The 14,364-nt window shown below is 40.6% G+C and overlaps 1 protein-coding gene across 1 annotated transcript in view; it reads right to left on the bottom strand.

Annotated features, from left to right (window-relative positions):
• The window catches only part of SPATA6 (spermatogenesis associated 6), a 46,656-nt gene extending 34,544 nt beyond the window's left edge, over window positions 1–12,112 (bottom strand). Inside the window, exons 1-5 of the mRNA XM_074906251.1 lie at window positions 11,892–12,112; window positions 6,101–6,238; window positions 4,566–4,614; window positions 3,638–3,679; window positions 2,154–2,278 (exon numbers count right to left, since the gene is read on the bottom strand). Of these exons, the coding sequence (XP_074762352.1) occupies window positions 2,154–2,278; window positions 3,638–3,679; window positions 4,566–4,614; window positions 6,101–6,238; window positions 11,892–11,939 (402 nt within the window). The 5' untranslated portion in view covers window positions 11,940–12,112. The remainder of the gene's footprint in view (window positions 1–2,153; window positions 2,279–3,637; window positions 3,680–4,565; window positions 4,615–6,100; window positions 6,239–11,891) is intronic.
• Between the last annotated feature and the right edge of the window lie 2,252 nt (window positions 12,113–14,364).

The raw sequence follows: 14,364 nt of genomic DNA, 5'->3' as shown, positions 1-14,364 counted from the left end.
TCACTGCCTATCTGAACTCCACAACTGCAACCTTGCTGTTGCTACCTTTATTTTTTTAATAAAGGACAAATTTATTTGGAATCAAAGTGTCACTGAACACAGCTGTCAGTCAAAAATACTCAACATCTCAGCCAGCTATAAATAACTTCTCATGTGGGAAGAACATGGCTTGACTAGCATAGGAATAATGTGAGCGTTCTCACGACCTTGTTTAACACTTTCACTTTTGCTTAGCATTCACATTCTGCACTTGGTGCTGACAGAGTTAGAAGGAGATACTTGCCAGTAAAGCTTAGGGAAGACTAGAAGATGGAGGCATTTGAGACTGCATTTCTACTGGAGGTAAAAAACCTCTCACGGCTACCGTGTTTGGCAAGCAAGGAGAGGAACCCCAAGTTCTTTTGGGGAGCCTCCCTCCAATTCCATCAAATACAGCTTCTTTATTATTCCTGAAAACGGGATCAGTACACCAAAATCCTTTCTTAAAACTGTTCTTTCTGTGATGGAGATGGAACAGCAACAGATGCTTCTGCAGTCCTCGTTCCAGGGCAGAGATGGATTTCATTTACACTGCTCCCAAGGACATGGAAGTACATTTCTGTCTTACATCAGTCAACTTTTTAAAGCTACTACAGTGTCATCATTCAGCTACACATCCAAATGACTCTGATCATATCTTCTCACAGCTCACAAATTATGGCACCTTCTGTTTATTAGAAAATACATAATTTTTGTATTTAAGAACTCAGACCAGCAAAAAACCTCAAACTTCTACAGTGGTTCTGCTTCTACAAAGATTCATTATAGTGCATTTACAAAAAATTTGAAACCATTTTGCTAATACCGCCTCATTTATTACTACCTCCCTATCTATTCTTCCTCAACACCAGGAAAGTACCAATTCTGTAAGTAATACGAAAGCAATACAGTCCCGCCCCCTCTCTTGAGCCATCACTAACATGCATAGGAGAAGCCTTATCAAAGAGATGTTACGGCCAAAAAATAATGGCTATTTTTGCAGGGACAGTTTAAGCTGTTGCAGAACCATACATTTTGTATCACAAAATCACAGCTTTAATTCATTCAAATGTAACACAGCATTAGATACCAAATTAACACTTTTAATTGAAAGGGACTGGGCAATTTCCAGGTTGCCCTCGCAGAGGAAAGATTATACCAGCTAAAAGACACCAATGACTTTTAATCAGCATTCCCTTCCTGCCATGTGTTTTTAATCCAATCACAATGGACAGGGCAACTGAGTGCCTATCTTCCCAATCCAAATATTCTGCCAATGCACTAGTAAACTTAACCAAAATAAGACAAACAAAACAAACCCCAAAACCCACATCATCACCACCATCATCAAAGTGCCCTCATGAGTTATTCCACTAACACCTAAGATTCAACAGTCAAACTCTATGAAAGGGTAGTGTGAGATAAATTCATTTTCATTTACTATGTACTTGAGCCCTTATCTCCAGAAAATTAACATTAATACATTTCACTCATTCTGCCAATTAGTTGTCATTTATCATGGCTTTTTTGAAAGTGTAGAAAAGGCAAGTTACTAAATGAGTGTGAATGGCCTGAACAGACCTTAAGAAACAGGCTTTGGAACTGAAAAACAATCATGCAGCACTAAGTTTAAGTTCAGTTATGTAATATTTTAGTGGTGATCTTGCACCTCAGGGAGGCCCACAGGTCAGATGGCATAGCACTAGAAATTTGTACTGATTGGCATTATCCTGAACAGCACCTAAAATGGTCTAAAACAAAACGCTACAGAGAGAAACTGAGGAGGAGGGTTACACCGTTTATCTGTTGATAACCATGAAGTTGATATGACATCTCCCTCTTCCCTTGCATCCCTTCAACTACCACCTGCACCACAGATTAAACTGAATGGAAGACATGTCGTGGTGACACACTGCAAACCAAGTGGAAACTAACTTTTTCACAGTAAATAATTTCTCAAAGCATTTTGAAAAAAAAGATTATACCTTCAGCAAAGTTCAACTCTGGATTTGTACATTCAACACCTGAAATGGCAAAATCTGTCAGAAGTAATCACTTTTCATTTGAAGTAGTTCAAGGGGTTTCTTCAGTGAAACACACTGTATCATAAATACAATCCACAGATATTCACTCACTGTAAAAGAAGAGGACCTCTTCATTAAAATCTCACGATCTAAACCTTGGTGCCCACGTGTAAGCTTAGGGTCAGGGAACAGGAAATCTCTTGTATTTTCTTTATATGTAGCTAGAATTTTTCCTGCTAAAAAGAAAATACATATTTTAATTGGAAAATAGACAAAGCCATATAGTACAGATACCACACACAAAACCATATTGAAACTAAGATAAATTTTGTTCTTTACAAATTAACAGCACAGCTCTAAAATTCCTATCACACTAGGAAATAACCTCATCAAGTGAAATCAGCAGCAGAAACGTGCAGAATCTACTCTGAAAGTATGTTTCACTGTTAGTGTAAAAAAAAAAATAGAGACTGTGTTAACTGTTCTGTAAGAGACATATCAGAAGATTTCTCTAGACAATTCTTCTGTAGTTTTCCTCATTCTTTCCCTCCCATGCCACAGAAGAAAACACTATTTTTTTCAAATGCCAGACAATCCCTTATGAAAAACTGTATCATTCCATATTACAGAATAGTAATAGTAGGCATAGCAGTAAGAAAGAAATGCAAGCAACATCAAAATCATTACCTTGAGATTTTCTCACTATCTTGGTTTGCTACTTTTTTTAAAAAAGGTTTTTTTTTTTTAGGGGAAAACCTTGAATGTATATTATAAAAAAAAATTAAATTGTGCTATTGCAGTCATCTTGTCATCGTATGTTGGGCTGTATGACACCTATCTCTGACCCCTGAAATGAAATCCCTTATGCCAGATCTCTTACTCTCCCACAATAAAAATCCACATTCAGTATATTTCTGCAAGTAAACAGTCTGGTGAGTCACCTGAGAGAAGCAATAGTTTCCTTGAAAGTATTAAGGACAAGTGACAGAGAGCGCTTTTAATACCACAGTTTCCAAATGAGTCCTCTTTAAAACTTGACTTTATTTCCAATAAAATGCAGATTTACATTATTCATGGGAACACTTGAATTTCATTAAAATAGATTTTTATAATCACACAAACCAATAACAGAAGTATGACAAATCGCTATTTATTATCTTCACATATCCCAAGAGACCTGTAATACTTATAGTGAGGATGAGAGTTTTCCCAGTGGTCACCATTAAAATGGAAGGAAAAAAAGTGTCATTCTGAGAACAAGATTATGCACTCTGAAATTTCACAGACAGCCACTTTGCAAGTGAATTGTGATGCAGTTAATAAGCGTGCACTGGATGATTTCAGTTTATTTTCCATTTTTAAAATATTATCACTTTCCTAAGCCTGAGTATGGTACATTTCAATATTCGGTTATTATTCTCTTTCAAGAATGAGATCCTCTTGATCTATTAACATTTTATATTCAGAGGACTATTTGTTGAAGAGCTTTCTATGTTGTTTGTGTGTTGGAAAAAGTGATTGTGCTGTAATGGGCAATGTCCTCATAGAAATTCACCTATTAAACTGCATAATTTATGAAGAGACTGATACAATACCTGGAGGAACAAGCTGTATTAGTTCAAGCACTGCTGTGTCAACTAGAAAGGAAAAAAGTTTTTTCATGAGTTTAAAAAAACTAAAATGGAAAGTAATTCTTTTAAGTCAAAACCCAAGAAAAACAGCTCACAGATTTAAGCTTCATAGCACTGTACATAGCTGCACTATTTCCACTACACCAACAATAAGAGAAAATTAAGAACAGCTTGCATAAATACCACAGATGAACACAATGGCATTAGCAGTGTACAAATGACAACTCTAAATTTGACTTTGAGCTTGGTGAGTTCTATCTGCTGCCAAGTTTGTCCTTCTTTAAAAGAAGATGATGCAAGCTTCGCCACTTTTTCAGACAAATCCCAGTATGAGGGAGCATATTCTTGGAGTTTGAGGTCAGAGTCAGTGTTGTCTCACTACAATTCATTATGCTCCACATATGGCAAGATACACAATTTTCTTAAAAAATGAAAAGAATAATTTTACAAAAATCAAAAGTTTATGCTTATATTATTGAAAACTAAATTAATCAAATAAATGGTCTGATAAAGGAATCTATCTGAACAACGAGCCGGATTTTCCACGAATTACGAGTTTTTACCATTTTCCTGCTCTAAAGCATGTAGCATACATTTCTACAGGCATTTTGTTAGATAACAATATTTTGGGTAAGTAAGTTACTTGTAACCAAAGACAGAAAAAATCTTTTGCTTGCACTGACAATGTATCTTCTGTTCTTAAAGCCCACTAGTGTTAGGGTACTACTTATTTAGTATATGATGTACTACATTGGTTACCCACTAGCTTTTCAGAGAACAGGCTCCTGACAGAAAAATTATCACATGCTTTAAACCTCCAAAAAGGCTTCAGAGCCCATACATGTGTGACATTAATGCATACAGCAGAGTTTACATAAAAAACAGAACCTACGTTCCAGTAACTCCACAAGGTCTCCAGGATCAACAATATCAGCAAATGCCTGGAAAAGAAATTAATAAATAATCATAATGGCATAGTTGAAGTCATCAGATGGACCTCTGGAGAAAGAGAAGGGGAACAAAAAAAAAAAATGCTCCCTTGCTTCAGCTGGTTGCCAAGAGTCCTGTCCCCACTGGAAGAAGAAAGGAAACTGAAATTATCATTTAGTACATGATCACATTCATTGAAAGCTGGAAGTTCTTGTCATCTGCTTTATAGCCATTCAGGTTACCTCTCCATATTTAAATTAGGAGGTACTGTGAAGAGTTGAACGCATAGAGATAAGTATTGTCTGAGAAAATTTCAAGAAAGATAAATTGCTGAATGTACTAGAATTCTGATAGATGAAGAACGAGACTATGCATGTACAGAGTACTGTTCAGGGGTTTTTTTAACCCGAATCCCATGTGAATAGATAGCAACGAACAGGGGAGGGTGTTGCACTGGATATTCAGCAGGTAATAGACTTCCTGCTAATTCTGTACAAAAGTCTCAGCAGAGTGGTGTAGATTACTTTGCTGTTCAAGGTACTGTTCAAACACTAAAAATCACCACGTACTGATGCTTCAGGAGTATCTAGACCTATTCAACAGCTATTTGTAAGAAGACTATTATTCTCAGCTTTCTTGTTCACCTCTTTTGTAAGCAGATAGACCCTTGTATCTCGGAGTTCCCCTAAATTACAATGAAAACAGCATTCAGTACATTTCCCTTAAGTAGTTTGTGGTATGTTTGCCTTGAAAGAATTATGGTCTTTTTTTACTTTTCAGTAGCTGGTGAAATTATCACTGTTTGTATCTTACACACATCACAAGAGCATCACTGATGTTTACTCAGTCTGGTTTTCAAAGTGCTGGGGAATGCTTAAAGGAAGAGAACTAGAAAGGGCAAAGTATTATTATTCATAGGTAGTCAGGAAGCCTGATCATATCTGTAAGATAGTGTGTTTCATTATCCCTGTGGTACTAATAATGACGCTAGCAGGGACTCAGAATATGTGATAAACAACTGTAAATTATAAGGCCAGAGTGCCAACCCGGGAATTCTGGTGACAGACCATGAAAAAAGTATCTCAAAGGGAGAAAGATGTCACCAAAAAGGCTTGAGCTGCTGTTCTATCTTTCTACTAAATTAAGTTGACTCTTCTATATCGTATAGTCTTTGTTCTTCACCTTGCCATAATTTTTAGAAAAACATTCAGTTCCTTCCAAGCCAGGAAAACAGACACTGAAAAAGGACAGTTCACAGAAGAATGAGCAAACACCTAAAAAGTCTCATCATACATTATAATCTTCAGTACGCATAATTACTGCCTGATGGTGTGGATAATACAGGCACACACCTCCTTTGTGCTGAAGAGAAGCAAGAGTTACAATACTGTGCCATTCTCAATGTGATTACTTGTGCTCAGGGGCTTTGCAATGAGTTTTTGTGCGAGTTTGGGATGGGTTTTATTTGGCTTGTATTAGCTCTTGATATTATCTTACCTTTTCAAATACTAGTTTTTCTTGAAAGAAGAGTGGAAATGTTGCAGGGACGCATTGAGTTTTTTTGTACTGTCCAAGTACAGAGACACCAAGATAAAGTTCCGCTTTGTCTTTCAGCAGCACTCCAGGGCAAGTTATCTGTAAGAGTAACACATTCATTAAACAAACTGAACTGTTACAGAAGTAACAGCTGTTTTCAAGATAAAAATTAAATGGTCACGGCTGAACTGGTTGATTTCTGAGTTGTCAGATTATAACAGACGAGAGTGAAAAAATTCTTTTCTAAAGCAGTTTGCAGAGACTGACCAGGAAAAACAGTCACCATTTTAAAACAATGAGGACCAAATTCTTCTTACTGCAAGTAAACATACTCCATTGTCTTCAACCAAAACTGAAACCTGGCATTCCAATCCCCAGTTAATATAGTTAAAGACATGCACTTGGTTAATCACCAAGGGTCAAAGCAGGTTCTATATGAACAGTCATGTAGAAGTCTGTGTGATGCCAAGACACAAAAACATGTCTAAATTTTAGCCTAGCTACAGAGAGAATGAAGCTGGTAAATGTAAATGCTTAGATATCCATACTCTGTCCAGCCATCAAAAAAATCAAGTTTATTTGCAAATACTATATTAACTTTGCCTTCTAATATGCAAATAAGAAAAAGCAACTGCTGTTCCGTTACTATCAGACACATGGTACGCAAAGTTTTATCTGAGAAGTCTGGCCACCTTGGAGGGTATATTCAAGGCAGGGAAGTCTCTTCATTAGGCTGCCAGATACTGCCACTAATCTCTCTACTTTCTCTGGACAATTCTTAAAGTAAGAAGACATTGTTATGTTTTTAAAGCTCTGATGAACATTAGACTTTCTTACTTGTGTTTTCACTGCAAGGATGTACACAACTCATTGCAAAAGTATTTGCTGTTTTCTCCAAGTCATGTGGTTTTATTCTATTACCCAGCCAGAGAATTGCCACCTTTCACTTCAGTTCTACTGCTCACTTTTTATCGCACTATAATAAATATGAGGTTGTCTCTTCCAACATAAGGTTGCTGGAAAAAGTGTTCAGACTTTCAATTGCCAGGTAAAAAGACAAAGGAGGAGAGTGACAGGAATTAAAATAAGTGCTTTGGTTACAGTCTCCTACTCCCAAATGAACGTTTTACTTGAGAAATCCTAACTGGATTAAAAAATATATATATAAAACCAGCAGAAAAACAGCCTCAGGTGAAAGAAATAAGAGTAACCAATGTGTAATAGATTATTATAAATACAGTATAAGCTAAAAAAATAGTGTTTCTATTCATAAATATCCGAGAAGGAAAAAAAAAGGATCTCCTCTCCATGTAAATGAGGGCTTCAAATCTGCAAGAAAAGTGCCAGAATAATAGATATCCCAACTGAAACAGACTGTCAAGCATTAAACAGCTTGTATGACACTCATGCAGTTGCAAGTGTGAATAGGAGTGAAAGAGACAGATTTCATGCATACAAGGCAAGATCCCCCAAACTACATACTACAAGTCACATTAGCTTAGTTCTCGCTTTTCTTCTTGACATTTTTGTAGAATTTACAATCATTTTTAGCTGGGGTTTTATGCCTTTCACCTTAGAGAAGACAACCAATAATTGCCTATTTATTGAGATGAAAAGTGAGAAGTTTGAAGACACTGGAGAGGGCAAAAAGGCAACAACAGGTGTCATTTATTCTGGTTATCCTGCAAAAGAAAACAGTCTTCCAAATCGGCTTGTGGAGGGCAAGATAGTACATGTGGAAATTTGTGCTTCTATTACCCTTGAGATAAACTGCACAATTCCAGCCTGGGGCTAGAACACCAAATCTACATGTTCATGTAACTTTAAACCAGCTCCAGAAATTAATGACACGTGTATATCTGCAGTTCATTAAATCTATTTTGTAATGTGTGATGCATGGAGCTGCATAACACTTAGAAGACAAATTAAAGCTTGTATCTGACTGCAAACTGTTCAGGCTGGATGAGGGACCATTTCTAAAACTGTATTATCTACAGATCAGCTAAGGAAGGGGGTATCAATGCTGCAATTAGCTGATCTTACAACCAAACAGGAGGACTATGTATGTCTCTGTGTTAGCCTGGATTTCCCTCCTGCAGTTCCCAGGAGGATGGAAAACATGTACCAGCCCTATTGTTGGGACATCACAAACAGCCATAAAGAAATCACTGAATTCATCTCATGGAAAGAATAGAATTCTACTGATCCACAACCCCCTATGGCATTTGTTTGTTACGTGCAATTCTGAAACTGTAGGTGCATATATAACGAATGAAAAAGGCAGGCCTCGAAAAATCCATTTAATTGCCCATTACCATCAAAACAAGAACCGTTCCTTATGAAGGGCAACGGCCAGTATTAACTTCTGCTGAGTGCAAGCTTCCAGACAGAGTAGCATTTCGGACTTAAGAGTTGCAAAAATAATCTTCTCAATGCAAAGAGAAGCCATTTTAGTCTCCTTACCTGGCAGTAATCCACAATGCTATTAATTCATCTTAGTGCTTAAAGCTTTACCTACCTTCACTGGCGCATTTGTAAATTCTCCATGTAGCAATGACATGAAGAATAATGTGAATTTCATTCTGTTGCTACATGAGCAATGTAAATGCCAGCAGCAGAGGTAGGCACCAAAATTAGTCTCAAAAAACCCCAAGTAACAATGAAATCTCAGTCTGAGCAATCATGAATTATTCAATTTCAATTAATGGCAGGATAAACCAAATAAGGTCTTTAACTAAGGTTTTCCACTTTAGAAGAGCAGCCTTTCAGAAATGAAAACTGGCAGTGAGATAAACCAAAGAGCTCGTGGACTAAGATCAGAAAAGATCTTGAAATTTCATTACGTCAAAAGGAACAAAACCCATCTGTATCCTAAAGTGAGGGAAAACCAAAGAGGACAGAACTTCTGACACAAGTGTACTGGTTTCAAAGAGGGTTGAGAAATACACAAAGCATTGTAAAAAAAAAAAAAAAAAAAAAAGGGAAAAGGAATCAGAAACTTGCAAAAGGCTTTAGTCACAAATAAAGGAGAAATCAAGTGGACGTAGTAGAAATCAACCAAGATGTGAAAACTAACAAATCTATGGCCCAAACACAACTGAATATTTTGCCTTGGTTTTAACGATACTTAATACAGGAGCACCAAAACAACTTAAAGAATGAAATAACAGAAACGTAAGTTACCCAATACACACTAGGACTGGACCAAGGAGCCACAGGGAGGCTGAATCATATTCAGCCCAGGTTTTGAAAGAATGTAATCTCTCTTGCTGGATCTATACATAACTAAAACCTGTGTTATGAAGACAAGGATAGTATCAACTGCTGAAAAATAACAAATGCAAGGCCCATGTGAGGCAGAAAAAGATATGTGAAAAATTAGAACCCCATCAATCAGAATATTTAAATACGCAAAAGAATAAAGATATGGAAGAAACCATGACTAAGAAAAAAGCCCAGCAGTGCATGTTTCATAAAAATAGATCAGTCAAGCAAAACCCGACATTTTCTTGAAAGCTTATTTTTCTGGATGGAGGATATCACATGGTGCCGCATGAGGAATTATTACTTATGATGCAGAAGATGGGAATTAGTGTGAAAGTCCTAAGGTGATACAGAACTGGTCAAAGGACAGCATCAATAACTTGCAGAACTGGGAGGCATCAAGGTCAGGGTTACTATTAAAAACATTCCTCTATATATCCTGGGATCCATGCCTTTTAATATTTTTAATGACCCTGACACAAGAAGTCAGAGTGTTCTCATGAAATTTTTCCAATTAAAATTCTGAAATCATCAGAGGTCAACAAAAAGATACAGAAAAACCTGTTTGTGGGACCACAGTAATAGAGATGAGATGCACCTACTGAGTATTAACAGTTTTTGCTTTCACTGGGGGGGCTGACCTTCAAAGCTGGCTGAGGGGAAGATGATGAGTGTGTTAATAAATGACAGCATAACTGCGGTGCAGCTGTGAAAGACTAATATTAAGACATTCATCCTAATATTAGGATGAATGTTGGACGTTTTCTCCCTGATGTCACCCAAGGCAAGAGTGAGACCCCATCTCGAATGCTGAATTCAGTTCCGATCCCAATCAATGCAAATTTAAAGTGGACAAGTAGCACTCATCCCTAAGATGATCAGAAGACTAGTGAGTCTATCACACAAAATACTACCAAAAGAACCAGGTCTCTTTAGCTGACAAAGATAATTTGTGAAATGACAGAACTGCTGCTCAAAAAATACATCAAGAGAGCAAACACCAAGGACAGAAAAGGTATTTAAGTGAAAGGCCAGTGCTGACGTTTGTGTAAGTGTAGTCAGGAGGAAATTTAGGCTGGAAAGTTTTCAAATCATCACAGGAGTGAAATGCCGAGATAAGCTCCCGTGAGGAAAAAAAGGCAAAACAAGTGGTTCAAAACCAGACTAAATACACTTATTAGAAGGGTTATGTGAAAGAAATTATATAGCATAGCAGGGATATAACTGAATAATCAACATGTGCTGAAAGGGGCACTCAGATCTGTGTTGTACATTTTCTGTTCTGTCCGTCCCTTTCTACCATTATTTTTAGCTTTGAGAGCAGGGTGAATAACAACTGCCCCACAACTGAAGAAGCCTGATCCTGGGGGAACACCTTCCCTGTACTCTCTCCCGGCACATGAATAGCTCACAGCAGTAGGATCAGAAAAGGAAAGCATATCTGCTCCTTTCCAGGAACCAAGTGGGCCTTAGCATTGTGAAGATGAACACTAGCTGTTGAGACAGCAGAGCAAAACCATTAGGGCGATACCCTCGCCATCTACGTGTAGAAATTCACAGCTCTACTTTAGAGCAGCTACACAAGTTTGGCAACAGAGGTGACTAAGCAACCAGGAACACCAGTATATTTCCCAGTCTATGCTTTCTGGATCTGCACTTGACTTTTCTGGATGGCACCTCGGGTTTTCCTTTCAAGCAGAAGCATTCTGGCAGCCCTTGCCCCATGAGACGGCATAATCTCTCGATTACAGCAACTAGGGTGTGTGAAGCCAACCCCAGAGTAACAAAGCACTACATACATCAACTATTTCTTAAAAGTTATCAGAGAATGCTACAGATTCTTACTTTACTCCCACCTTGTATACAGGCAGAAAACTTTGCATAGTGTAGAAGGAACGGTCCTAACACGATTAATGTAAAAACTTTCCACTTTCACAGCTGTTCACCTCACTCCCCACCACGTAACACCCAGGTACTACAGAGTGCCCAGTGCCACATCCTGCCCCTCACAGGGACCTCATCGCCCACAGGGGTGCACACTCCATTGTACAAGCTGCTGTTTCCTGGGACTTCTTTGTCTCTGTTTTTTTCAAGAGTGCTTTTCCCACAACACAGAGCTTCCTAAGAATCAGTGTCTCTTAAAAAAAGAGTTTTTTCACGGGAGAGAACTGTGAAGGACCGCAGCTGCTGCTAACACCAACGGAGGGGCAGGGCGACGGGCTGCTGGAGGATGCACACACGGAAGGGGCAAAAGCCGCCCAGCAGCCAGTCCTGAGCTGCAGTTCCAGACGGAAGGCGGCCCCCACCGGCGACAGGGCCTGGACCAGCCTCCCAGAAGAAGCCCCGGGCCGGGAGAGCGAGGCGGCGGCCGAGAGGGGGAAGCAAGACGGGAAGCGGCGCCGGAAGAGCAAAACCGCGGCTTCTCCCCCAGCCTGCGGCCCGCCGCACCCCGGCTGAGGACGGCGAGGTCCGCGGCCCGGGCACTCACCGAGCGGACGTCCAGCTGCAGGACGCAGAGCAGCGCTTTCCGCGGCATGGGCGGGCGGGCCGGGGCGGGGACCCGGACCCGGCGGCTGCCTGCCCGCTGCGGCTCAGCCGCGCCCCGGGGCCGACGCGGTTGTCACGGCAACCGGGGCGTTTCCGGCCCCCGCCGCCTCGCGCATGCGCACCATCCCTGGCGGGCGGGCCGCGGCGGGGCCGGGCCGGGCCGGTCTCCGGTGAGCTGCGGCCCCGCAGCGCCCCGGCGGCGGCAGCTCCCCGCCGCGGCGCGGCCCCCCCTCCTTCCCACAATGCTCTGCGCGCGCGGCCACCATCAGTCCACAGGGCCCTGCGCGGCCGCGCCGGCCCCTTCCCACAATGCCCCGCGCCAGCGGCCACCGCCCCTCCCCACAATGCCCTGCGCTGCCCTCGCGCGCCCCGCGCGCTGCCCGCGGCGGCTCAGGGCCGCTCGGCCCTCGGCCCTCTCCGTCCGCACGGGCAGCTCGGGCCGTGCCGCCCTCCTCCTGCGCCTCACAGCCTGGCCTCTGCGGGCACTGCCCCTCAGCGCCCCGCGGCGCTGACGGGGCGCTGCAGAAAAAGTAATTTCCAGCCCCTCGGCCTCCCGAAGGACAGACAGTCCCGGTGATGGCGGCTGTGTTTGAGAGGTGAATTGCTGCTGCAAAAGCTAAAGCATCCAGCACAGGGCAGGGGACCACACAGGCCGCGTATGAACAGAGTGCTGCGAGGCATCCAAAAGGAGCGTGAAGCTCAGGGCATATCTGTATCCCTCCAGTTTCTTGGGCCTCTTGTGGGAAGCTGCCAAGAGAGCCTTCCCTTCAGAAAAGGGGGACACACCAGCCGAGTTTCACACAGCTCCAGGGCTGAAGAGCTAAAATCGGTGAATTTCTATTTTCATTTGTCTTCTGTTGCGACGCATACTTGGATTTCACCTACATCCTATTTTAGGCTGGAATAGAGTTAGTTTTTCCTCTTAGTAGCTAGAATAGTTCAGGATTCAGTATGGGATTTGGTATGAGAAGAATGCTGATAATACACTCAGGTTTTCAGTGATTCCTAAGAGATCCTACTGGATCAAGGACTCTCCAACAGTGTATAAAGGAGGGGTGGCTGGGAAGGAGGGGTTCCTCTCCCACCTCTGGGATTGCAGTTGCAGGATCTTGGTATTTTGGGATCACAAGCCTGAAACGGGCTGGTTATCTGTGAGTGGTGAGCACTCACATTGTGCATTACTCATTTGTACTTTCTATTACTGTTTTATTTTACTACAATTATTAAAATTTTTATCTCCACCTATGAGTCTCCCTTTACCTCTACAATTCCTTCTTCATCTCCTGGGTGAGGGGAGGGTGAATGAGCAGCCTCATGGTGTTTGGTTGCCAGCTGGGTTTAAACCACGATATCTAGGCACTTTTGACTTTGACCCTTTGAGGGTCTTGTTGCTGTCCTCTGGGTGAGACACAGAGTGGACGTGGTATATTCTAACTGGTCCCATATTCAGAGACTTCTCCACACTCATATGAAACTTGCCTTTTCAGGCCTACCTTTCTGCTTTCATTACTAGACCAATTCAGATTTATGCCACTGATCTTGATCACCGTTATGATCGTATCAAGGGTATTTCCCAAGGTCTTTGCTACTAAATTGCTCTCAGGGTATTTACAGTCACGTATAACACCAAAATAGTCTGACTTGCTGTTTTGGCAACTGCAATTGATTTCAGCCTTGGGCTGTGAGGGGGTTTAAGCCTTTAAATATTCCTTCCAAATTCACAAGTACAGCTGTAGAGAAGGAGGAAACTCAGTGGACAATTTTAGTTGCCTTCAAAAGAGAGAAGTGGCTGAAATGCATCCCGCAGCTTTCTTTGTTTTAATTTTACAATTTCAAAGAAAAATTGTGCTGAGTGATCTAGAAAGTTACTGCTAAATGATCTGGAAAGAAATAGCATTCTCAAAATGTTTTGATTGTTTGCTTTTTTTTTTTTAAAGTAAAAGAAACGAGGCAAAGACCATAATATGCCAGTGCATATAGATGCAGTGAAATCTATAGATGGATTAAATATCACTACTAATACTTGATAATCTTTTAAAATAAATAAATGACTGGAAACGCAGGCCTTATTTTTGTTATTGTGGCTTCTGTAACAGCTGTAAGTCTTTTTTTTAGTCTGAGTAAAGGACAGGATTCTGTATTTAGGGCTTGGAAAAGACTCATTTTTGAATTGCAGACCTCTAATACTTATATTAAGGAGGGGCTGACACTTGAATAAAATAATTTTCTATGCATTATCAGTCTCAAGGTTATGAATAGCATTCCAGAGTTAATGAAGAGAAAATTCTCAAAGATCCAGAGCCTCAGAGGGTAACAAATATTAAAATAGTTTATTGCTTGTTTTCAGGTACCTTTCATATACATGCTTTTTGGAGGGATAAATAATGTGTTAAAGATTGTGAAGTATGACATAT

This window comes from Athene noctua, chromosome 5 (genome assembly GCF_965140245.1).
Source record: "Athene noctua chromosome 5, bAthNoc1.hap1.1, whole genome shotgun sequence".
Taxonomy (NCBI): Eukaryota; Metazoa; Chordata; class Aves; order Strigiformes; family Strigidae; genus Athene; species Athene noctua.
Note: the sequence above shows the minus strand (reverse complement) of the source record. Positions and strands in the feature narration are given on the sequence as shown.